At 42.7% G+C, this 27,285-nt stretch overlaps 1 protein-coding gene across 1 annotated transcript in view; it reads right to left on the bottom strand.

Annotated features, from left to right (window-relative positions):
* si:dkeyp-72e1.9 (syntaxin-binding protein 4) overlaps window positions 1–27,285 on the bottom strand; it is a 76,189-nt gene that overhangs the window by 10,055 nt on the left and 38,849 nt on the right. Inside the window, exons 9-16 of the mRNA XM_034113588.1 lie at window positions 23,979–24,085; window positions 23,156–23,297; window positions 22,376–22,448; window positions 18,054–18,142; window positions 14,026–14,122; window positions 6,361–6,488; window positions 6,180–6,272; window positions 6,031–6,096 (exon numbers count right to left, since the gene is read on the bottom strand). Of these exons, the coding sequence (XP_033969479.1) occupies window positions 6,031–6,096; window positions 6,180–6,272; window positions 6,361–6,488; window positions 14,026–14,122; window positions 18,054–18,142; window positions 22,376–22,448; window positions 23,156–23,297; window positions 23,979–24,085 (795 nt within the window). The remainder of the gene's footprint in view (window positions 1–6,030; window positions 6,097–6,179; window positions 6,273–6,360; window positions 6,489–14,025; window positions 14,123–18,053; window positions 18,143–22,375; window positions 22,449–23,155; window positions 23,298–23,978; window positions 24,086–27,285) is intronic.

Raw genomic sequence — 27,285 nt, forward strand, 5'->3', positions numbered from 1 at the left:
TCCAAAATTGTAAAAGAAAGAGGTCAAACGTTTAGATAACAAAAATATCTTTATTAATTTAAGCTTTAACTGACATTTTTACAAATAAAAAATATACATGCAATACAAATGTATTGCACAATAGCTGTGCTTTATTTTAACTGAGCTATGCCTGTGGCAAGCTATTAACAGGCATTACACTGTGCCTTGTCTTTTTCTTTTTTAGTGTAGTGGAGCCTCATTTTAGAGCGTTTACCGCGATCCATCTTTGGTGTCTACGGGAGGGCGGGGGGAGCCTCGCTGCGGGGCAACTGTGGACCTCTGTCGCCTGTCAGTGCAACTTACATGATGCCGTTTTAAAAAATGGAGGGCGGTGCCGGCCATCAGCGTACCGAGCCGGCCGTCAACGGCCCGCTGACAACCGGCCGTTCTGTGATTCTCCAGAACACACAGATGACCAGTCCGCCGCTGAATTCCACCGGGTCGCCGCGGCGCAGACGGACCCGGTGGAATACAGGGTCTACCGCGTTTAGGAACCGTTAAGCAGAACCGTTAAGCAGAACCGAAATTGTGTATTTTGTATGGGTACCTGGTACCCGGCATTTTCTTATCGGTTCTCATCTGGAACCGAGTTTCGGTTCCCAACCCTAGTAATGAGTGACCCGACAGTAAAAATAAACATATTTATAACTAGTTTAGGTAGTTTGAGAGGTAATTAAAATAGCTAAGGGTGATGATCTAACTTGAAGTGTGTGTTTTGCTCTGCTCACCGCTCCATCACAGCGGGCGGAGCTGCAGGTTATCATGCAGAGCTGCGTGTCTCCGTCAGCAGCAGCTGATCTCTGATCTCTCTCTCCTGTCCGATTAGACTTCACTCGCGTTTATGTCCATATCGATCAGATCTAGCTAGTTATAGCTAATGATATGACTGCCTGCGTGTCAAAGGACACCTAAACAATAAGCGACATTTTGACCGGAGAGATTTAGATTTGCCGGTCTTCAGCATATTTATTTATTTTATTTTACCGGCTAATGGAAACTCTGCCGTGCGGGGGGGTCTGCTGGAGGCTCCTGCTGGGTGCACTGTCCTGCGAGATACCGGGACCTGCTCGAAACACTCGGAACACTGTTGTTGTTGTTGGCGAAACACATCAGCAATGACGCGGGTGGCACGGGGGTGAGCAGGAGAGGTGGGGAGAGGCGGGGCTATGGCGTATAGGGCGTACACACGGAGACGTTTGAACCCCCCCAGAGCGTTCCGTCCGCAGATCTACCCACCTTGGGACCCGTTATCGTTTGAGGGCTCCGTTTCCGCGGTTCCGTTACGGCCTCGTGTGAACGAACCGTCCATACGATAGAGAACTGTAGTGGATACAACCCGTTCCGTCTCCGTGTAAACGGAGCCTCAGAGGCAGAGGCTGTCAGAGGGACTAATGGCGCATTTCCACTACACGGCCTCGCTCGGCCTCGCTCGGTATGGCTAGGCCTCGTTAGGACTGGCTCACTTTATGGCGCATTTCCATTACAGTTTAGGAACTGGGGTAGTATCTATAGTAACGCAGTGTAGGCGGAGCCGTGACGTCATCTTCAATGAGAACCCCAGAAAAACAACACAGCCGTTAGCTGTTAGCACTCAGAGCTCACAGCTCCTCATATATGTTCAGAAACTAGACAAAAGTTAAACAAGTACACACCACAGACTGCCTGTGTCATGGCGAATACAGTCACTGGTTTATTTATGTCTGTATAGGCCGTTGTTGTGAGTGTGGACGGTCGGAGCAAATACTGCGTTAGCTTAGCCAATCTCCATTTAGAAAACACGCATTTTAAAAGGTTTTTCGCCTGCCGTCTGTCTGCAGACTTGTCAAAGCATTAATTCATGGTTTTTACTAACCGGTATCAGTATGTTGTTACTTCGGCATCATTTTATAACGTGTATTACAATTAAATCACGGTCAAATATGTCCATCTTGTTGTAGTTGTAGCCCCCTTGCCAGCGATTCTCTCTCTAGTTTAGCATACTCAGCCCGACTCAGCCTCGTTGTCTCTGGCCCTAGACCCACGATTTTATGAGGCCAGAAAAACTGTGAATTAGGACCCGCCGGCCGGTACTAGGCCAAGTGGAAACGCAACCAAAAACGGGCCGCTGACGTCACAGCCCTCTTAAACCGTGCTCCGCGCTGTAGTGGAAACGCGCCATAACATTCACACACTGCCGTTACAGTCTTATGACATGGCTTGGCTAAATACTCGATTCTGATTGGTCAGTTTGGACATTTCAGAGGTTCTTAATACTTGATGGAGTGCTGGAGAGCCAGAGAAATCAACAGAAAAAGGGAGACAGGAAGTAAACACTAACGGGAACAGCAGAGGAAGACAGACAGGAAGTAAACACTAACGGGAACAGCAGAGGAAGATAGACAGGAAGTAAACACTAACAGGAACAGCAGAAGAAGACAGACAGGAAGTAAACACTAACAGGAACAGCAGAAGAAGACAGACAGGAAGTAAACACTAACAGGAACAGGTTATGGGCTCTGGCAGTGTTTAAAGACTGATGCCCAATTCCAAATCACACCCTACCCATTCCCCCTCCGTGACGGAGTGAACTCCGTGTCGGAGTGACACTCGCAGCTCAACGAGGCTCTCTCCTGTCAGATGGAGGGAGTAAATACAGCGGCAAGCTTTGGGACAAACTCCCCTCTCTCCGCCAGAAACAGGAAATGGTTTCAAATCAGCATCTCTTGGACAAAAAATTAAAATGAATAACTAAAATAAAACTCCAAACATCTTTAATTATGTTACTTTTTTGTCAAGCTCTTTTAGTTTTAAACCTGATGTTTATAAGCTTCTTAGTTTTTGCAACAATCTGTAAATATACACAACTTTATAATAAAATGCATAGGTATGACTAAACACAGGTATGATCCTAAGATCCTAAATATGAGGTTATCATGAGGTTGTTAACATCGCAATTTATCAGTGAATGTTTGCAGGAACTACTTGTAAACAGCGTGTTTCCTGACGGACACACCCAGCGTTGAGTCCGGTCAGGTAGGGCAGCAGGTGAAGTCAGCACCGATGCAGACTCGCTGTTTGAGGGCTTGATAACCCACTCCCCCTACTCTGGTTTGGAACAGCAGGCGCCGTTTACACGAGGAGAAAACTGCTTGTATCTGCATAGTTTCGCGTGCGTATAGCCCTATTATTTACACGAGGCCGATAGAAACTGACCCCACAAACAATAACGGGTCCCAAGGTGGATAGATTTGCAAACGAAACGCTCTGGGGGGTCAACCGAGTCCGTGTAATCACCTCTATACGAATATTTCCTGAAAAAATTGCGATAGCCCCACCTCTCTGCTGTAGCAACTATCAAAAATAGCTGTGTTAATTAAACGCACAAGGGGTTCTTGAATGAAATAATATTATAAAAGGAAAACCAGAATTGTTAACGCCCATTATACTCCTTAAACAAAATAAACAGAGTCAGATTTCATGCATTGATCCATTATATTGACAAAGGTGCGATCTCACCCGGTGTTTGTAGAGAATATCTCTCTTTCTGAGCCGTCCTCTCCACAGAGACGTGCTTCTGGTCGATGCAATATCCACAGATTCGGTTTCTTTCAGTTTCAGTTTCAGTTTCGGGGCTTAAACAGAAGGGTAGCCATGGCAACATTGCAGCGGGGCTGCTCGGGTTGCTCTTCTTCGCGGCTTTTGGTGTATTTTGGCGGAAGTTACAGCGCCACTTACAGTCCCAGCATATGTACTACAGCGTTTCCAGCGTCCTCGTTTGAACAGACACGTTAAATGAAACAAATGCATGTGAACGGAAGACTTTTTTGAATACGCATACTGTGCATAAACGCAAACGGTCCCGTGTGAGCGGGGCCTTAATGTGGCGGACCCTCCGCGCGAACGCGCAAACAGAGGGGTAGTGCGTAGGGGTAGGGTGTAGGGCAGGGGTGCCCAACCTTTTTTGAACCGAGAGCTACTTTTAAAGTTGCCAGTCTGCCGAGATCTACCAGTCCAAATAGAGAGGCGTAGCCTACTACCAGGTAAATACACACTTCTACTTGTATAAAACTGACCTTTGTACGATTAATACTTCATAAAATACTGCAGATCCTTTATCTTACCTCTTTCTAATCTACACACATACAAGTATTTAACTGAAGTTACACAACAGTGTTGTTGATACAGAGTTGGAGTTTATTCACACGTCACATACTACAGTGGGTCATGTTTTCAAGAAACATTGAACAGTGCTGCCACATATGACACAGGAAAAAAAGAAAAGACTCTGAACCCTTTCTTTGCCATTATATAAAAATAGTGTTGCTACAAAAGTATAAATTAGGCTTACTAATAAGACAACTCAGATCTGAAGCTACACAGGAATCTGCTTACAAAGTGCAATAAAAAAGACTAAATGAATAGAATCAAACCCTTTTTTTGTTGCATTTTAGTAGAGTATAAAAAGAAATGCCTTTAAAATAGGATGCAAGCAACACTAGTTTCTTAACCTGAATTGATAATAGACTATAATCAATTTAAAGGGGACCTATCATGCAAAATGCACTTTTGTACGTCTTTTATACATGAATATGTGTCCCCGGTGTTCCAGGGAACTCACCAAGTGTCAGAAAACACAACCCTCTCTATTTTCCTCCATACCCAAATCTCTAAAAAAGGGGCTGCAACGGATCTGATAAAAACTGATCCAGATTTGAACACTGTCCTGACGTCAGGACAGTGGCGCTACGGCTATTGGGCCAACTCCACCAATCAGGAGGAGACAGCCACGGCCATTGCCGTTCGAAAGCGCTGGAGACGCTGTAGTACATATGCCAGGCCTGTAGGGGGTGCTGTTCTCACAGAATCAGCCCTTGCAAAAACAGGGGTAAAAAAGTGAAATGAGGCATGGCTAAAATGCATGATCTGTTTGGTAATTTGAAAAAAAAAAAGTATAAATATGCCTTATATAGGTATGGTCCTACACTATATTATTATAATATAGCATGATAGGTCCACTTTAAGTTTGCATTCTTATACCATTTTGTACAATAATTATAATGAATAAGTTCAAACAAACTAAAACTTACAGCTGATTAATAACGGTATCTAACTTGAGTTTTTATTATATCAAAAACCTGCTACTGTTATTTTTACTGTCCCCAAAAAGCGTGTCGGCAGCCTCCAGGAATGCTTCTTTCACAACTTCGCTTTGAAGGACTTCATGTGTTTCGCAAGAACGTGACTGACACGATAAGATGCTATGGTAGCAGCCTTGCTCTTGTTGTTGGGCCTGGTGAAAATGGACTGCTGTGCATTTAGCTGTCCTTTCAGGTCCCTCACCTTTTGGGAGGTAGGGCAGAATTAGGAGGGAATTCCGTCTCGTAGCGTTTGTGCACTGTTTTGAAATGCCGCTCCTAAATGACCCTTCTTCGATAAAGCCACGCTCACATTGCAGATGAGACAGATGGACTTTGAATTGGAATAGATACAAAAATAATCATCCTCCCACTCGGAGTGAAAATTATATATTTTGGGCTTTTTTGCTTCTGCCATAATTGTGGTCTTGTGTGTGTGCGGACTGTCACTCCTGTTGAGACGGACAACGTCAGCGAAATAGTGCCCACTGCCCACCAGCCACGCCCCGACACATGGGGTCACGCCGGCCAATCACAAAGCTTTGATGCATTCAAGTGCATAATTCTGGCACAGGAACGATAAAACAGAATATTGTTGTTCTATTTTTAGACACATCTCGCGATCGACTGGGAATCTCCCCGCGATCGACCGGTCGATCGACTGGTTGGGCACCCCTGGTGTAGGGGGTGGATTGGAATTGGGCCTGAGTTAGTGGAAAGGAAACTTGCTGCACATTATTTAACTTGAATAACTGTAAAGTTTAGAAGGAATTGTTTGGGTGAACATTGTAAATGTTGCTTGATGCATCATAATAACTGAGTTTACTTTACATGAGTGAATAATTCTCACAGCATGCACCAGGCTCCAACATGTGAGTCCCCACACACTCCTCACCTCCGAGGTCTTCTGCAGCTCCTCCTCCAGAGTCTTCTTGCTGTGCTCCATGTCCTTCAGCATCAGCTGCACAGAGAGGAGGAGAGCTGAGATCACTGAGCATCAGCTCAGAGGAAATTGCAAAAAATGAGTACATTACAATAGTTTACCTTGAGCTGCTTCATCTGGGTGTGGAGCTGCTTCACCTCCGTCTGAAACTGCTCCATCTCCTCACTGCTGTAGCTGCATTCTGATTCATACGTCTGCAAACACAGAAGAACAAGTTATGTGTTTATGTTAGTTGAGGATCTTTTCAGTTTTGCTCTTGATCTGATCTGTGTGAGAGCTTACGGGGGAGTGGAAGGCGGACGTGTCCATCAAACTCGCTGCTTCATGATAGGAGAACATGAAGGGATCCGCCCCTAAACCCAGCTCCTCCAGGTTCTCCTGGAAGATGTTCCGGGTAGCCTCCACGAAGTCTGGGAGAGGACAGACAAGCACAGATACATTGTAAATAAGTACAATATGCTATTTATAATGTATGTCAATACTTTTTTGTGTTTTTGCAAAGGTTTTTAGTTTTCACATCACCAATGCATTAAGCATTTTAGGTTTTATAGCTTGGAATCCCCTGAAAAACCCTTTCCATTCAAATGTTATTAATCATTACCATCTTAACGCTTCAGACCTATGTGAAAGGTGGCAGTTTTATAACATGGTAAATGTTTTGAATTGGAACAAACCTACTTGGTTAGATTTAGAAAAAGATCATGGTTGAAAAAATGAAAAAATGTTTGTAACATAAAAAACGTAAAAAACACAAGTTAACTTTTGCTTTTATACGGGACAGGAAACACCAGTCTCTTACGGTGATGTTCATGTGTTTGGTCACTAGAGGTCGCTGCACAACAGTTTTTAACCTAGTAAACCTCTCTCTGTATCACAGACAGTGAAATGAATCGGGTTCAAACACAGTTCATCGGTCTGAGACTACCACCTTCTAACCTCATTTATGTTGCCATAGAAACCTACACAACATCACTTCGTAGTTCCCATTTTATTCACAACTATAACTGAAACACCCACATGTTTAAAGGTTGTCCCTGAATCGTACCTTTAATATGTGTTGATGTTGTAAATGGAGCTGCTGTGATCAATATGTGCTCTTTTCAGATTGTATCCTACTATCCTGGAACAGTATCTGGACTTAAGGCCGTGACCAAAGTCAGAAGAAACTCTAGCAATTCTTAGCTGTTATTATATGTTTTGTTTCACTTCCAATACTTTACACAGTACATGTTTACATACAAACACTAATAGCTATGAACTGATAAACCTGATATTCCTACTCTTAGTATCTACACTTTCCACAACAATACTGCAGATCTTTTATTTATCTTTTACTTTGTCATAGTCAGAATCAGAAACAGAATCAGGTTTATTGCCAAGTAGTTTCACATATACGAGGAATTTGCCTTGGTGTACATGGTGTAAACATAAACACAGTTAAAGAAGATACAAAGTAAGAAAAACAAGCACAAATAAAAGAAAAAATATACTATATATATATAAGATTATATATATACCTTAATGTATAATAGTTTAAACGTTTTTTTATGATTGTCTATATTTATTTTTTGTTTGTTTTTCCTACTTTGTATCTTCTTTACCTGTGCTTATGTATACACCAAGGCAAATTCTTTGTAGGCTATGTGTAAACCTACTTGGCAATAAACCTGATTCTGTTTCCGATCAGGCAATTCTAACTCAAGTTTTATATACCTATACTTGTCAATTATTGAACATGAAGAATTATTTACTACTCCATGGGTGTTTCTCAATGTCGAGTAAAGCTGCTCCAGAGCCACTATTTCAAGCATACTACGTCATCGAGTGCCGCCGAAGGACTGTTCCAATGTCCAGCATACTTGGAATTCTACCGAGGCCGGCGTACTTCGTAGCGAGAAATTTCGAGGCTGCACATGTGTAGACTCCGCGGTCTTAAAATCCCCACAATGCTTTGCGCACGGACCAATTTCCAAATCTTTGGCGGAAATAGCGCTCCATTTAAGGCGGGGCCTCTCATATGACGCACACCTGCACACCTGTTAGCCTGTTCCACCATTCTTTGTTTTCCGAGGCTAGGAAGGATTCTTGCCTCGCTTCTGAAGCAAGTGACTCGGAAGACATGTGCTACCAAGAAAGCGTCCTCGACATTGAGAAACACCCCATTAGTAGATATATTATGTATTAGATTAGTATTAGTAATAAACAAATGTGATCACATATTATCAACCCTTTGACCCAGCTCCTGTAAAGTGTCTCCAGGTGAGGAGCTGTGTACAGGCTCAGACCGTCGTCACGGTTACACAAAGTGACACCACAGCCAAGTGACACAACCAGTCAGTGACATGCAGCCGTCACACACACTCTGACCCCTAGATTCCACCGGGTCCGTCTGCGTCGCGTTACGGCCGTGTCACGGCCGTGTCACGGCCGCGTTACGGCTGCGCCGCGGCGTTCGCAACGATGGCGGCCACTCTAGTCAATGGGTGCTATTCCACCACACGCGGCTAGAAGCGTCCCAGAAGCGTCCCAGAAGCGTGTCGGTGCAGGGCTCCTCTAAAAATAGGATGAATCCTATTTTTGACGCGTTGCGTCGCGTCGGGCAGGCAGGAAGTGGAACGTTCAGAGCATCCGGCCCAGGCCCATCCCCCCAAATAAAGTAATTTTGCAGACCCCCCTTCACATCACTACACCTTCACTACGACACGCACAATGGACGACGAGCTTTTCATCATGGAAGTGGAAAAACAAACTATTTTATACGACATAACCCATCATTTTTACAAGGACAACATCAGAAAGGACAAGGCCTGGTGTTTAGTCGCTGGAGTTTGTGGAGTGGAAGGTGAATATTAATGTTTTAAAGTTAATGAATGTATGAAATGAATTGTTGTACATTTCAACTGTTATTTGATGTTCCTGTTTAAAATATTGTTTTGGGTGAAATTGTAATAATTAAAACGTTTATTAAACTTGTGGTCAGTGATTTATTGATTATATATAGAGAATAATTATGATGATGAATGCATATTTTTTTACCACTAAAATACAGCAACACATCTTTGATTCATGTCGTTTATAACTGGACTATTACAATTATTATTAACTGTGTCTGTAGTCTACAACACAACAAAATAGGAAATAACAACAATAAACACAATTGAAACAGACACAAAAATAAACCATTTAACTACTGTAGAAGTACAAATGTCGAGGAAATAAGCCCAAATCAAAAAACTGCGAGCCTGCACGCACGACGCTCCGCTTCTGAAACGCGCCCGGTAGTTTATGACGCTGGAGGAGGTCGGACCAAAACCGCGCCGCAGCCGTAACGCAGCGCAGACGGACCCGGTGGAATCTAGGGGTGAGGTCTGACTGTGGGTGTTTCTCAATGTCGAGGAAGGCTCCTCCAGAGCCACTATTTCAAGGATGCTATGTCATCGAGTCCCGCCGAAGGACTGTTCCAATGTCCAGGATCCTTGGAATTCTACCGAGGCCGGCGTCCTTCATTGCGGGAAATTTCGAGGCCGCACATCCTCCGCGGTCTTAAAATCCCCACAACGCTTTGCGCACGGACCAATTTCCTAAATCTTTGGCGGCGCTAGGGTGTGGCTACTTGGGCTCAAGCCCCGGATGTTTTCTGAAAAGCCCCGAATGTTTTTTTTTAAAACGTCTCGTGAGTAATGTGCAGTACCGGAGTCCAACAGAGAGGCAGCAGCTGCGGAACAGTAGCCTGCGTACTGCGTAGCCTTCCCTGCCCTGAAGAAGAAGTGATCATTCGTTAGCGTGAAGAGTCTACTATATGCTATGAAGGTAGATATGGTGCAAAATGCGAGAGAAATCTGAGCTTGTGTGCATACATTTACACTTGTATAAAATATCCACGCATCTGTGAACCAAATTTGAAGTCACAGAAGAAAAAAAGAAGTTTTGTAGCTTGTAGAAAAAAAATGAATTTAGTGATTAAATGTTCACTTGCAGAAAAATACATATTTTTTTAATATATTTTCCATTACAACTGCAACTTGGTTATTACAACCTCTCAAATCAGTCATAACAACTTCACGAATCTGCTCTGTGGCAGTATAAATCGACGAATCTGCGGCCTTGACTTTTGCTACACTTCTTGCGATGAATGTGTCGCTAAAGTAATTTTCACCTGTAGATGTGGGGGAGGGAGGGGGGTTGGAGCGAAGGGGCGGAGCTATCAGAACGACGAGACGCAAGCTCGGGTCAGTCACACAGCCATAGTCAGGTCGAACCGGATGACTGCGGGGCCCTGCATGTTCCCCCTTTCACACCAACGCGGTTCCAGGGCCGGTTCGGAGCTTGAGCCTGATAAGCACCGGTTTTTCCTGTTCGCGCCGAACCGAAAACCGGTTCTTAGACAAGTAGAATCACCGGTACGCCGGTAAAATGTGCCTGTAGAAAACGGCTTATGCCACAATAGAATAGCAACAAGTAGTCAATATAGTCAGTTTAGCTTCGGTTGCTATGCTAACATCACCCATTTTATACCAGAGAAACTTTCATAACAGCGTTGTGATGCCAAACAGCGTCAATTCAGACTGACTCACATTCACTTGAACACCCCAATCCGTGACTCTGAACAATGTGGTCTGGAAAACCCTTTCAGTTTTACTCCTTTTACTGTTAATGTTGTTCATGAAGCATTATCTAAGTTAGATCCTAAGAAACCGGCTGGCCCGGACAACGTAGAACCTTTCTTTTTAAAGATAGCTGCAGATTTTATTGCTCCACCTCTTACTTCTCTTTTTAACCTCTCCCTCAGCACAAATACAATTCCAAAAGTATGGAAGTCAGCTTATGTCTTGCCTTTACTGAAAGGAGGGGAGGCAACTATTTTAAATAACTATAGGCCAATCTCTAAATTGTCAGTTCTGGCGAAGTTGCTCGAACGCCTAGTGAGTGAACAAGTAAAGGAGTTTTTATGTAAAAATGATATCCTGTCTAAACATCGGTCAGGCTTCAGAAAACAACATAGCACCATCACTGCCACAATGAAAGTGGTGAATGACATTACGAGTATTTTAGATAATAAGCAGAGCTGTGCAGCTCTGCTTATTGACCTTTCCAAAGCGTTTGACACCGTCGATCATCGCATCTTAAAGCAGAGGCTACTCAGTATTGGCATATCCAGCCTTGCAGTGGGGTGGTTTGTGAACTACCTCTCTGAAAGGTCCCAATGTGTTCACTTTGATGGGCTGTCTTCTGAGTGGTTAAACATTACTAATGGTGTTCCTCAAGGTTCTGTTTTAGGTCCACTTTTATTCTCCATCTACATCAATAGTTTAGGTGAAAATGTGGATGAAGCTACTTTACATTTTTATGCGGATGATACCGTGATGTACTGTGCAGGTCCCTCCATTAAGGAGGCTGTTGTTAAATTACAGGCTGTTTTTAATATTATACAGACTCAGCTCTCTGAGCTTAAGGTTCTTTTAAATGTTGATAAAACCAAGGTAATGCTCTTTTCTAAAGCTAAAAAGACTCCAGAGACTGCTTTGGATATTGTTACTATGCAAGGACAAGTACTAGAAGTGGTTACCTGTTATAAATACCTTGGTATCTGGCTTGATGATTGTCTTACTTTTGAACTTCAGGTCAATAATCTGCTTAAAAAACTGAGGGTTAGACTAGGTTTATTTTTCAGAAACAAGTCCTGTTTCTCGCTTGAGGCCAGAAAAAGGCTAGTCACTGTGACCTTTTGACCTGTGCTGGACTATGGTGATTTGATATATATGAATGCACCTGCCCATTGCCTGGAAAGGTTAGATGCCGCCTATCACAGTGCTCTGAGATTTGTTACTAACTGTAAAGCACTTACTCATCACTGTACCCTGTATGCCAAGGCAGGTCTGCCTTCACTTACTGTACGGAGGCTCAGTCATTGGTACATATTCATCTATAAAGCTATGTTGGGTAAACTCCCAACTTATATATGCTCTTTGATCTCACAGAGAGTGGCAAGTAGCTATTGCCTGAGATCCCAGGATGTGTTTTTATTACATGTGCCAAGTGCTAGGACTGTTTTAGGTACTAAAGCTTTTATGTGCGCTGCTCCTCTAGCTTGGAACACTATGCAATTTATTTTGAAACTGAGCATTTTGATTCCCTTGCATCATTTTAAAGCACGGCTGGATGAAATGTTATTAGATACCTGTCATTGTGAATAGGTTGCTAATTGATACCCCTGTAATTATGTTGTTGTGGGGGAAACCTCTGTGTAGCAATGCAGTGGGAGTCACCGACTCAGGAAGGAGACACGGTGAGAGTTGGAGCTTTTGATGTCAAACACTGATGGGTTTATTCAGAGTATCGGCCGGAGGATTCACATCACAAGTCACGAGTCAGAGGGTCTGACTTCACGGGAGAGTTGCCACGTCAATTCTGAAGAGCCTCTCTCTATGCTAGACCTTTTAACTGGTTCACAGAGAGAAATCAACATCTCTGAGAGAGTAGACTAAACAGCTGGGAACACTGAATCACTTGCGTCCGACACTTATGGCCTCAAAGATTTCACATCTTAGAGTCCACAAACACCGATAAAGAAGTGCCTCAGCGTTCACAACAATTACCATTCGTGCCAGACAAGTTGACCGGTCACAAACTGGTAACAACAACACATATGGCACCAATGCCTTTCCTTAAAGGAGATAACAGACGTCAGAGTAGATCATAAAATGTCACAGAGCAAAAGGTTAGATATCTAGAATAATTATTCCTTAACAGTTGTGATGTCCTTTTTGTTTTCTGTTGTTTTTATGTCTAACCAATGTACCGCAGGTCTCCCTTGAAAAAGAGATCGTTGATCTCAATGGGATTTTTCACCTGGTTAAATAAAGGCTACAAACAAACAAACAAATTTATGGGGAATTGGGGATATGTATCAGCTGCTTGTGTGACAGTCAGACAGTGAATACTTTAAAGCGGCCGCTGCTGTGAGTTAACGGGAGAATAATCTCCAGGTGGACGAGCAGCACTGCAGCGGTCGGTAAATGCCCCTGAAACACATTAATAAACAATGAACCACGGCACTCTGGAGAAAAGTACAAGGTTGGAGAAGTAGTTATTTAATTTAATCTGGCTTCGTATGATTAAAAGTAACACGATCATCGACCCGACGCAGTCCCCCATTGTTGTTGTAGTGAGCGAAGCACGGAGCTAGAACGGGAGCTGCGTTGGTGTGAAAGGGGCAACAGTAGACTTGTGTGGGACCGACCCGAGCTTGCACCTCCTCGTTCTGATAGCTCCGCCCCTTCGCTCCAACCCCCCTCCCTCCCCCACATCTACAGGTGAAAATTACTTTAGCGACACATTCATCGCAAGAAGTGTAGCAAAAGTCAAGGCCGCAGATTCGTGGATTTATACTGCCACAGAGCAGATTCGTGACGTTGTAATGACTGATTTGTGAGGTTGTAATAACCAAGTTGCAGTTGTAATGGAAAATATATTTTAAAATATGTATTTTTCTGCAAGTGAACATTTCATCACTAAATTCATTTTTTTCCTACAAGCTACAACACTTTTTTTTTTTTCTTCTGTGACTTCAAATTTGGTTCACAGATACGTGGATATTTTATACAAGTGTAAATGTATGCACTCAAGCTCAGATTTCTTTTCTGCAAGTGCTCACATCAGGTTTTACAAGCTCTCGCATTTTGCACCATATCTACCTTCATATATGCTCCGGCTCCGGCTCCACTAGCAGTGTGTGTGTGTGTGTGTGTGTGTGTGTGTGTGTGTGTGTGTGTGTGTGTGTATGTGTGTGTGTGTGTGTGTGTGTGTGTGTGCGTGTGTGTGTGTGTGTGTGTGTGTGTGTGTGTGTGTGTGTGTGTGTGTGTGTGTGTGTGTGTGTGTGTGTGTGTGTGTGTGTGTGTGTGTGTGTGTGTGTGTGTGTGTGTGTGTGTGTGTGTGTGTGCGCTTCACCTCCATAGGCCACAGTGCCTTGTGGGTCTGCGGTCAGGCTTTGTCTCAGTTTCTTCCTCTTTTCTTCTGTGACGTCCAAACCGAGGAAGGTCAAAGCCTAAAGCAGAGAAAGAAAAAGAAGATTTAATTTAATTTAGCCCTAAATGGTCTGTTTCTTGCATGGATTGAACAAAGAATGGTTCCTGAGACTCCATGGCTGTCAGGAAGCCACAGAGAGGAGACCTGGGGCCTCATTTATAGCTCATTATTTTATATATGTTGCATACGCTCAAAAGATGGCGTACGCCAGTTTCTAAGCAATCTTTGCGATTTATAAAAAACGGGTGAGACGAGAAACTGCGACACCGTTGGCAGAAGGAATAATGGAGAGAAATATGTGGAAATAATACCATAAATAAAATGTTACCTCTCATTTATCATATATGAAGAATTAATTTTCACAAATTGATTAAAATGATTTAACAACCGCCTGTTTGAGACTCCTCAGTGCACACAAAAACATAACTTGGAGAAATAAATAAATACGGAAATGTTATAGATCACCCCTCGATTATGTTCTCTTGTTAAGAAATGTATTCTCATAAATGATGCGGTAAGCAGAAGGACAGAACTACTTTAAACTGACGCCGTTTTGCATTTCTATAGGTTGTATAGATACGAGCATGGTTTTATATACTATCATGTTTAATCATGTGTTATGCCGTTCGCCAATAGCCTACTTGATAAGTCGCTCGTAAAACACAGGAGGTATGGAAACTAAGAACACCATATGTGGTAAATTGTACAGCTAATATAACACAACACATTAGTTGTATTTCCTTTAACTGGTGGATTATGGATATATAGTTGCTGATCGACAGCTGGAACACAAACCACCAAATACAAACAAATAATTCAGATCCAGTCGTCATGACTCCACTCCGGAGGGATTCCCCGATCATTTCTTACAGTTTCTCATCAAGGGGGTGTCTCATGTCCCCGGTACAAACACACTGCCTGAGGAAGGTTAGGTGTATTTTTTTTGTCATTAACTTTTTTCTGACCACTTATTTATTTATGTTGGTGACGATCCGACCTCCATGCTGCTACTCTGGTTCAAACTGCATCCACCAAACAATATGATTTATCTCCACCTCCCCAAAATAACCAAAATCTGACACGGTGTGAGATGTCTTTTTTAGCTGTGCTGTCCTCATTTCCTGCGATCTTCTTCATGCAGTCAGTCAAAATGAATGAATGAATGGGCATTTATTTGACTATTTATAGGCAAATATGGGCGTGACGTGAAGCCCGCTAAAGCTGCGCCGCATTTCGAGTTGATTGTGATTTATAAAGGGAAACCGGCGTAGGACGTGCGTGCGCATTGTTTTATAAATCGGAATATGTGTGTGCGTATTTATTTGCTTTGTCCCACATACGCCACCTTCCCACGTGAATCCTACGCAAAGCTTTATAAATGAGGCCCCAGGTTACAGGACTCACTGTTTTTTGGAATATTACACTTTCCATGACATACCGTCCAGGTTTCTGTAATGTCAAGTCTAGCGTCTTGTCAAGCAACTTTGCTTTGGAGAGGACTGTTTCTATCCCTAATGCCATACTGCCCCCCACCTGGACTACAGTAACCTACAGTAACCATCACCTGGGAGATTGGGTCAATGGGGAGACAGCCTGGCCCTGGTAATGTCCACATAGCTGCCTGCTTGTGCCAAACTCACTCTACACACCTCTAATATGACCAGCTCTGGACTCATTTGCATCGAGCCAGCACATGAAGAGAGGACTTTTCCTGTATTTAACTTTAGCATTTAACCTATCTGTCTCTCTAATCCCATGAATGAATTGGTAGATTAGGATCAACCTTCGGTTGAGCTAAATTAAAAGCAAAGCTGAATAATGGTAACCGAACTGCACAGAGGGCAGCAATAGAGCCAGAGAACGAGCAGAGGAGAGCCATCAGCAGAGAGACAGGAAGCTGGGGGCAGGGGGAGGGGGGTGAATGGGCTGAAAGGGTAAGAAGAATGTACAGATGAAGAGCGCAAGCGTGATAAGCAAGCGAAGAGAGACTGAGAGAGAGATCAATGATGAGATGAAGAGAGGGCCTGGGGGCGATCAGATCAACCCTGCTCAGGGTTTCTCTAAAAACCTAAATGGAGAGCCGAAACGTGCATGATGTAAAGTGTGCTTGATAAGAATAAATGTGAGGATCATATGTCCCTCAAAGGCTCCACATCTCCCCCCCCCCCACTGAACCCAGTCTGTGGGACAGCGCTCTCCCCACAAACCTGCCCATCAGAGAGATGGTAGTTATTCTTAAAGCCTGTCACAGGGTCATTTTGCTGGAGAATCATAAGAAACTATCTTTGAGAAGAGCCTATGTTTAGATTATCACAGGCAAAGGTTGGCAGCGTTGGGGGTAATCAGATTACATTTGTCTGTAACGCAGTAATGTAACGTGTAACTGTTGATAATGGCAGTAATTGCATTACAGTTACTAAGCGCAAAATTATCTTGTGACTTTAACGGGAGGACAGAACATTTAATCAAACGTCCCTTTCCGCTGCGCTACATTCAGAGTTCATGGATGAGGAGACGGAGCAGGAATGTTAGTCTCATAGCAGAGATCAACAGTTGTTTGTGTACATCATGGAGGACATGTTGTCCGTTCCCACGGTGGAATCGCCATCTTTCCCAAACATGTTGAGCAAGATAACAGGGGGCGGCCGCCATCAGACAGGAAGGCATTTACAAGCTACCTGGACCAGAGCTCTGATGGGAACTGAGCTACAGGAAACATGATGTTCAGACAGAGAGCAGAATCAGAGGTCTGTGTGCAGGACTGTCCTGATCAGATTAAAGGTTTGTGCTGATCTCCTTGAAGAAAGTTCCTTGTAAATTGCTTTAAATCCTGGTCAGGCTGTCATGAAATGTGGCTGTGGATATTCATGGTCCCCACCGGATGAGTCCTTGTGGCGACACCTTTCTTATTTAGCTAGTATCAGGACAAACTCTCTTGAATGACAGTTTAACTGTCAGGTTTTATTCGCTGAGCAAGTTGCTGCTGGGCAGACAGTCTCTGTGGATTTGGTGGAAGTTGCTGCTGGTGGTGATAGAAGAACCAGATCAAAATGTTCTATAGCTTTAGCTATCTTTCTGTTATAGGTATTATATTCCATGCCTTTGTATGTGTGCGTCTAAATGTCCTTTCTAATATCATACATGTTCTGCTGCAGCCACTCAACAGTTGTATATCTCTCTTCAGTAGAACACTAGAGTGACAGGTTGTCTCCAGATTAAGCAGATGGAATATTCATGACACACACATCAGGATCACCCAGCTTAGTAGTGCTACAGCACTTACAATGGTTTGCTTTGTTTGAAGCAAATACATCTGCATTTCTCTTGTTGTTCAGAGTTGTAACTATAGTTTATGCACTTATGTGATGCACTTGTAAATCGAGGTTAGGAGAATCAGAGAGAGAGACGGGAGAAAGGTGGCAGAGCTTAACAAGGCAAATGCACCGAAAGCCTCGTACGCACTGAAAGAAACCACTTCAACATGCCCGGCATCACACAACAGCAGAGGTGGGAGAAGTACTCATATCTAGTATTGGGTAAAAGTAGAAGTACCACAGTATAGGAATACTCTGTTACAGTGAAAGTCCTACATTCAAAAGGTTACTCAAGTAAAAATAGAAAAGTATTAGCATCAAAAAGGTGCAGCTAGTCTGAATGACTTTGTATACTGCAGGGTAGCTTGTGAATTTACTCCAGGTGGAACTAAAGTCTGATTTAACACTTGATTATATTTCACATCATTCATCCACATCTGTAAAGTAACTAAAGGTATTAAATACATGTAGTGGAGGAAAAGTACACCATGTACCTCTGAACTGTAGTGGAGTAGAAGTACAGAGTAGCCACAAATAAAAATACTCAAGTTAAATACTAGTATCTCAAAAGTAGTACACCACTGCACAACAGGTCAAGTATTTGGCCTCATGGCTGTATAAAACCATCTGACTCACCAAGTCTAACTTGTCTGATTTGAGGCGTATGTAGGGGTCCAGTGTTATCTTAGGTTTGGCCCCCGTTGGCGAACTCTGACTTGTGGAACCTAGAGAAAGGAGAAAAGAAAAAGAGAAAGACGAGGGGAAAGAGGAGGAAAAGTAGATAAGAGATGTGGTTGATTTGGTCACAGACAAAGGGGAAAGCAGTGAGCAGGAGTTCTGGTAAATACATTCAGATATCAGGCCGGAGCCCCCTACTGGCCTTCAGCGGGACTCTGAGAGTAAGTGAGGCCACAGGACACTGAGTAAACAACAGGAGCAGAAATATCACTGCATAATCTGTATTTTGCGGTTGTGGTGATAGGGGAGGTGTGTGTGAGTCTGTGTTTGGGTGGGGGGATGAGATCAGATGATTAAAAAGAGAAGGAAAGGTGGATGATTATATAGATGAGGCTGAGGGGAACACAGAGAGCGGGGGGGAGGGGGCGGCATCAGCCAGTGCCTAATATTAATTTGATAAGTGTGTCTGTCCCAGATTGGTGAGTCTGCTATCACAACCTTTCCTCTGGTCCGCACCCCCCTGTTGCTAGGGATTTGAACTCATTTCACTGATACCCTCCTCCAAGTCCCGCCCACAAGATTTGCACCACGCCCTACCCCTGACTGGCAGGGATGATTGACAGGTCTGCTGCTGGGACAACAGCTGTGCTTCAAACCTAAACAGCACACATCATATCATTTGTTGTCATTCTAGTGTAAAACAAATACAATATTACATAATACAATATAAAAGAATACATACAAAATAGCCACATTTCAATTTCTTAAGAAGGATTGTTATGGCGAGGAGATCGAAACAATTGGGAGGAAAAATTATTATTTTGTTAACATTTTAGCATTTTGAGAAAGTTTAAAATGTCGAAAAGGGAATCATAATGTTTACTTAAAAGTGAATCCCTACGTTGTAGTGCCAAACACAAGAAGATTGAAAGTCAGAGGAGGATTTTCTTGTGCCTTTTGAGAATGAGGTTGAGACATTAAGAAATATATATATTTGCATTTCAACAAATTAGTTGTTGAAATGATGACAACCAAGATGAAATGTCTAGAATACACTTGACATTTCAAGCAGTCTTAGCAGAAATACGGAATTTTCAACTTTATTCTTGAGATGTTGGACATGTTCCGCTTGTCTGTTTCTGCAGTTGTTGTTTAAAGTGGACCTATCATGCTATATTTGAATAATATATTGTAGGGCCATACCTATATAAGGTATATTTATACGTTTTCTTTTTCAAAATACCAAACAGATCATGCATTTTAGCCATGCCTCATTTCGCTCTATTTGCTGTCCTCCACCCTGTCTTTGCATGCGCTGCAGCTGACCACGCCCCCCTGCAAAGGAGGGGGCCGAGTTACGAGCGTCATGTTACCATGCTGTTACCATGCCACGGCAACCTCTCATTCCCCTGATAGGTCAGCTCCTCCGTCCTGACGTCAGAGGAATGTTCAAATCTGGATCAGTTTTTATCAGATCCGTTGCAGCCCCTTTTTTAGAGATTTGGGTATGGAGGAAAAGAGAGAGGGTTGTGTTTTCTGACACTTGGTGAGTTCCCTGGAACACCGGGGACACATATTCATGTATAAAAGACGTACAAAAGTGCATTTTGCATGATAGGTCCCCTTTAAATAAGTTCAACTTATGTTGCTGTGACTGTTGTTGGTACACTACTGACCTTGAAGACCGCGGAATTCTTGCTTTATAAAAAACAGACTGCAATCACTATACGTTCATTAGGAGCCCAGGTGATACATGTAGCTTTAGACTGGACTCTTATGGACACAGCTGCGTTTATCTTCTAACAGGATGAGGCTATGCTTTAGAGAGGAAGAGGAAGGTCAGTCTGTCCCAGAGATCAGCTGACTCAAACAGATGAGTGTGCTGTTTACTGTAAGTCTGCGTGTGCAGCAGGAAGAACTGATAACAGCAACTTTACTTTAAATGGCATTAAGGTTTCATCCTTGCTTCCCATAATTGAGAATGAGAATGAAACCAAAATAGTTGATTTAGTGTCAGGAGTCACTCTTATAAAAAAAGAATAGCCAGTCATTTTTTGTATGTGCTCACCTCACCATGAACTACGGACATCTGTCATGGCTAGCAACAGGCTTAACCAATAAGAGGCTGCGGGGAGCGAGGTGGTCACAGCACCTAGGAAATAACCTTGACGGAGCTAATCCGGCCCAATAGGATTGGCTCTGAGCTGGAGGCGACCCTCGACATCAGACCTGCTGCTCCCAACGTTTCAGTTTCACCTTCCAGCACTTCCTCTTGGATTAAACACAACTGTTTTATATTGCTGTCAGTCTTCAGGTGTTTCAGCCAATAAAACACTAGTAACACGTGTTATTAAAATGTCATTTCATCAAACAGTACATGTTTTATGTCTACCAAGTTAATAATAGTTCTGAATTTTCAAATACTTTCAATAAGTATAATATAATACTTTTCAACTTTCGATTTTTCGTATGCTCAGTATTTCACATCTCTGCATGACAGGCTGAGGTGGAAGAAGTATTCAGATGCTTTATACGGGTAAAAGTACCAATACATTATTGTCAAAATACTTCATTACAAGTTAAAGTCCTGCATTCAAAATATACTTAAAGGTGGGGTATGTCATTTATTTCAGATACACTTTTTGTTATATTCCATGGAATGCTCTTAACATCCCGATAGCAATGAATACATTAAATGCTTTGACAATAAATAGATACAAAAATGTCATCTGTGGAAGCCGTGGCGCTGTAAAAAGCACGACCAATCATCTGAGCCGGCCCGGCTAAAATAACTGGATGGCCTACCTGCCTGTCAGCCTTCCATCTGTGCACAAACTTATCTCGTGCCCTCATGTGCGCGTTCGTGTGTGTTGGAGGAGGGGCTCTGTAAGGAAGTCTGAAGGAAGAGGCAGATTTTTTTACGGTTGTGTATTTTCAAATTCTAGCGCACTCGAACTGGTTTATCCATTCTTACCTACCCTACCTTTAAGTCAAAGTACAAAATAATTATCAGCAAAATGTACTAAATGTATAAAAGGTAAAAATTGCCTTTATGTGTGTCTAAAACGTTATAAATGTGACATTTCTAGATAATATGCATCAAGTAGCATTTAAAAGTTCTGATTTACTTTTGTAAAATATTTAAATAACGTGGCTCTTTTGTAACTTAAAGAGATAGTTCACTAGTTGAATTTAGAGATGGATTTTGTTAAAAGAAACTCAAGCTGTTTAATAGATATAGTGGAGTACAATTACATTATCTCCCTTTTAATTGTAGTGGAGTAGAAGTATAGAGTAGCATTACATGGAAATACTCAAGTAAAGTACAAGCAGCTCAAAAGTTAGTACAGTACTTAGTACTTCCCACCCCTGTTGACAGGACTGTTGAGAAATGTCAATAGCCAGCTTTTAACTGTTGCTGTGCCTAAAAATGTTATTATAATATGATGTATTATGAGCGTTTACTGTCTTGGTCTTATTAATGTCATTAAGCCTTGCAGAATCGGAGGATGAACCCCTCTGTAATGGTCACACATGCAGAGCACACAGCACACACAGTGACATGTGTTCTCTGCTTTGAACCCATCCTGGTCCAAACGTAACGGCTCCGTGCACGTAACGTAACTATACCCAATACGTCACTGTACCCAGGAAGAAAAAGAAAAATCTCCAACGAGGCGTTCTGGGGCAGCATAGACAGGTCTTTTCTGTGTTTGAGTTGTATTCGCTACAGGGTGTACTTAACACACAAGGGGACGGGTAATAACCGGAAAAGCATGACATGGGACCTTTAAATCCTCTCTCCTGTCCTTTAATCCCCAATCTCTGCCAGGGAGAAAGTGTTCCCCTTTTTTCATTCTGGGATCAGCTGGCTTTATCTAACATGTATCTGATCTAATATGAGGGACATTGAGGACAAATCACTGAAAACATTTACTCTGATTCAGCAGGTGTTTAATAGTCCTTTAAATGTGTTTTATGCTGCTTTGTGAACTATATTACACAAGTCAACAGGAAGATAGTGAGAGGGTGAAGGGGAGGAGGTGCAGTGAACAGGACAATGCAGTAACACATACAGGAAGTTATATTAACAGTGTCATTGTGCATTTTCTAAGAGTAGAAGGCTGGCAAATTATATATTTCTCTTATTGGCATCAAACCCTATAAAAAAGATCTAAACCAACACCGTGTCAGTCTGTCTATTAATACTTCCCGAGCCCATTTATGAATGGGAGTACATCTGGAAAGGGAACATTGAGTGTTAACAGTGAGGTGTTTACCTGAAATATGAATATCTGGAGGGCAGATGTCTGGGGACGGAGAGGACACCGGGGCTGGCTCCTCTGCACACATCTGCACAAGACGGATGCAAAATGAATGACAAACAAAAGGTCATACATCTGATCCTGTGGAGTGTGCTCATAATAATTCTCAGAACTTAACAAACCTCTTATTAATAGCTTAAACTTGCATTTACATGTGGTTATGAACTTCAAGTTCCATACAGAAACCTGTCTTACATTAGTTGCAAAATATTATTGATATGTTCTTTAAATTGTGAATTATTCATTAGAGCAAACTGTAGGATGTCGCGTTTACATGGCACAGCACGGATGTAATCAACTTGACCAGCTGCATTGTGGATGTCCTATGACAATAGTGAATAGATAAGATTCGATATAATTCTTCTGATATATGTATGTCGAGATCCTAAGCAACCTCAGCCAATAGCAGTAGGTGTTGTTGAAACACTGCAAAACAGTGATTGGTCAGAGAGAATCATTACTATCACCGGACTGGACATCCTGCCCTATCTTCAAATGTTTAGAAAGACTACCTTTGTTTTTTAATCACTGGTGTGTACTGTACACTACACCGTACATTACACACAACACTACTGTACACTATTCCTATCATTTGACAAAGTGCAGCTTCACTGGGAAATACTGCTCCTGCTACTTCATATTTGCATCCGTTGCTATAGTATTCTGGAAACAGTATTTCTTAGTCCTAGACATATTCTGGTATGTTTCTGATGAATGAAACTAAGCATGGCTGACCTCAGGAGATCTGATGTGGACTTTTAAGCGTCCGGAGTTGTAGCTGTTGCCTGCAGCCCGCTGCACCCCGTTGTGGAGAGACGCGCTGCTCGGAAAAAGTCCTTTCCCTGGGATGAAGGCGATCTCCACAGCACTGTCTGGGCTGGAGACACAATTCAAACAAGACATTAGCAGGAACACAGAGGAAAGAGAGATGACTAATCCCCACTGTGATCCCCGTCTCCACAGAGACTCACAGATGTTACTCACTTTTAGACCAAATTCCAAACCGGCCCCTACCCACTCCCCCTCCGTGATGGAATGAACTCCGTCTGTGGTCACTCTCACAGCTAAACAAGGCTTCATTCCTTGTAAATACAGCGGCTCCCCTCCTCTCCGTCAGAAACAGGAAATGCCATTTCCTTTTTGTTAAAATCCTTTAGTTTAAAAAATCGGATGTTTATAAACTGCTTGGTTTTTTGAAAAAGTCTGTAAATGTTTGCACAGAACTGTTAATAATAATAATAATAATAATAATAATAAATGTTATTTGTAAAGCACCTTTCATTGCTAAAAGCAATCCCAAAGTGCTACAAGCGGCTTAAAAGAAAGAAAAAAAAGAAACACAAGTTTAAGCACAGAAAGCCCGATCCCCCAACACAAACACCGTTGGGTCGGTCAGGGCTTGGTAACCCACTCCCCCTCCCCGCTTGTTGCTTTCGAACGGCACTTAATGTGGCGGAGCCTCCAATCAAACGTGCAAACTGAATGGAAGTGTGTCGGGGGCGGTTTGTAATTGGGCCAGAGTTACTGAATGAACAATAAATGTACAAGGCCCACCCACCTGGATTTGACTTTGTTCAGCATGCTCTTTGCCTCCTCGTGGGTCACACCTATCAAGGACTCCTTGTTCACAGCAATGAGCTGATCTCCAGGCCGCAGACGTCCATCCTGCAACACACACAGAGCCTTCAGACTGAAGAACCTCCCCTCTCTTGATGTGTATGTTTCTGAAGAGACAATTCATCTTGTAACTCTGGTTTGAAACATGGCATGTTAAGACCATTTTTCATGGCAGACGACTTGCCTCATGTCCGCCTAAAACCCTTTGAAAATGCATGACACAGTTTGAGCCTATTAAATGTATAACCTTGGAGCTAATGCAAATATTTAACTCTTCTCTAATCTGAGGATGTTCCTTACAAGCCCTAAAAACTACAGTTATTAAACCACTCTTAACTTGAAGAGACACATGACTATGAGCATTAACAGACCCATATCAAACCTCAATAAAAAACATTATTTCATTTATATTTCCCCTCTTAACCTTGACCCTGTTAATGTGTTGAATGTCATCCTCTGCAACAGTCTAATTATTGGATGTCAGAGTTGCATTCGACCAAAACAGCTCTGACACAATGATAAATACAGCATGTGGTGTTCCTCTTTGGGTCAACATCTACACGACCCACAAGCGCATATTATAAAAAGACCCCAAAAGTCTTACCATAATAATGCAGAGGATAACAGAAATGTATAACGATACCAGCAGGTGACTGTGGTCCGATAAAACCCTGAGTAGCATTGAACAGACATGTTCTCCCATGTAAGCAGGGTGTGCCACCATATAGCAACTAGAGCTCTGATAAGGCATAATTCCCCAGCTGACTCATCCTATACAGGGAATCAAAGAGCATGAAATGCTAGCCTGCTTCCTATATGATACAGAGGATTAGAGCTGGGATTTAGAGGACATTGACAACCTGCTTCCATAAGCAGAAGACTGAGAGACTGAACAGAGCCAGGCATTATTTACAGTGTTGCGTGAGGAAAAGAGACGTTATGACATACAGTCCAGCATGCTTTACTGTGCCCTGTCTCTGATGCAGTTGACTACAGTAATACTACCCTGTCCCATTCACCATCTGTTATTGGGGATTTAGATTCCAGAGGCGTGCGTGAAGCAAATGGACCAAAAGAAACGTCATGCATCCATCCATGATGCTCTGCAGCCTCACCGCGGGAAATCTGGATTAATGCAATGACTTATTGGCGTTTGAAATGTATTTTTTTGTGTCTGAACCCATATATGCATGTAAACAATGGTGAATGTGTAAGAGTTATGTCCAATATTCAATTAAATTACTGGTAAACTGTCCCCCCCCCCCTGACAGCAACATACTTCCTCTTTTTCTGCTACTGTAAATGTGCATGTTACAGATGTGCCATAGAAGTGTTTTTACTTATAAGAGGGAGCAAGAAAAGATGAAATGACAGGCTGAAGTCACGTGTGATGTGTCCCTGATGCTTTGTTTGGTATTAGCCATACTATTGCAGGCTGGGCCATTATCACTCTGATATCTTGAACATGTTCTTAACTGTGCCTTCATGAGAAAAAGTCAACCAAGTTATGCTTAAAAAAACACACATTTTGTCAGCTCTACGACATAATGTCATTCGTGTTGTATGTCTGTGCCGCACATGTTAACGGCAGGTTTATGTGATAATGATTCTAGTTAAGCACACAACATGTGTGATTACACCTTGTACATGTTATTCTAAAGTACTTCTTTCTTTGATATGCAAATCAGAACTCAGACAGAGGACAAAAGACAAAATACAATCATTTGAATGGAAAATAATAACCAAGACACGTCAAACACAACAAAACGAAGTTTGAAGAGAACAAAAACAAGTATTCTGGTTCAAAAGATTCCAACATTGGCTCAGTTTTCGAATGGGAGAAATCTGTTGTTGAAATGCTTCTATTTGGGATAGGACTATATAACGGTAAGATGGATGTGGCTTTCAGATGCAACCTAAAATGAAAATAAATATATACAAATAGAACAGCTAAGGCCAAAATTCATTCATAATTCATAATCATATAAAAGTATTTTTAAATCTTGCACCAAAAGGTACAAACCAGTGCTCAAAGTACTGTCCACAGGGATCATGGGATATCTTGTTAGCTCTGAGGCGCTTTCTTTGATTTACTCCCTGGCATCTTGAATAAAAAGGATTGAAAATCTTGCAGGGTACAAGAAGCAACATCTGCTTGGAAACAGCTTTCTTCCAGAATACAAACAGCAGTGATGTTCCAGTGTTCTCTTGTCATGTTGCCACAGCTGACGGAGAGTGGGCGCACAGAGGCGAGGAGGATGGGATTGGGAAGGGAGAAGCTGAGGAAGCCGGAGAGAAAGAGAGAAGGAAGCTGTATGTGCAAATTGAGTGGGGGGAGGGGTGCTGCGAGTCCACCTATAGTTGGGATTGTTGGCTCTAATTCAACATCGAATCAGGATTTAATGTAAAGACCCCCACAGATTGAAGAAACTGATGGTTTAGGGGAGAAACATATGTCGAAAAGTTCAACATTCACATCAGAGCATTACATTTGGAGGAATGCAGACCTGACCAACTGACTCCAAAGACCCCGATATGGTGGAGGGTGACCCTGCACGTCTGCAGAGTCAGTCAGAGCATGATCGCACATTTCTAATCTGCTGGCAGCCCAGCAGCTGACGAGCATTCAGACTTTGCCACTGCATGTTTAGGATTAGTAGTATTTCAATATGAATGAGCCATGATGACGTGTAAATGAAAAGGCTAATGCCGATCAGCCAATGCAACAGAGACTGCGCTCCACCAGAACTAGCACTATGCTCAATGAATGACAGCCAAAATAATAACAACAACAAAGTTAACGTTGCAGTAACTGGATTCATCATTTATCAGCTGAACAGTTAACTGATCTCACGGTTCATTTATGGTACAGCTGGAGTGTGCTGATGAAGCCTTCATGTTCACCTCTCTGTGGATCTCTACCCTCCAGCAGATGAGAGGCTGCAGTGTATTTTGACTGTCCTGCACAAATGAGTGTGTTCCCTTAGTTTCCTGAGACTCTGCAGCCACACAGAGCTCCTCCATCACCATCAACAGCAGCTTCCTGTCAGCATAGATGGAACATTCACTTGTTCTCCTCACCTCCTCCCTCACATGCTTGCAGCAGTGCACTGTGTGGAGGACAGGCTGATGTCCCCAGAGTCCTGGCTGACCTCACACTGGTGTCCAGTATCTGTCCTGGGACTCCTCTCACAGAGCGGCAGTGACACTGAGACAGGCAGTGTTTCACATTCTTTAGTCCAGCATGA

This window comes from Trematomus bernacchii, unplaced genomic scaffold (assembly GCF_902827165.1).
Source record: "Trematomus bernacchii unplaced genomic scaffold, fTreBer1.1, whole genome shotgun sequence".
In the NCBI taxonomy this organism is placed as follows: Eukaryota; Metazoa; Chordata; class Actinopteri; order Perciformes; family Nototheniidae; genus Trematomus; species Trematomus bernacchii.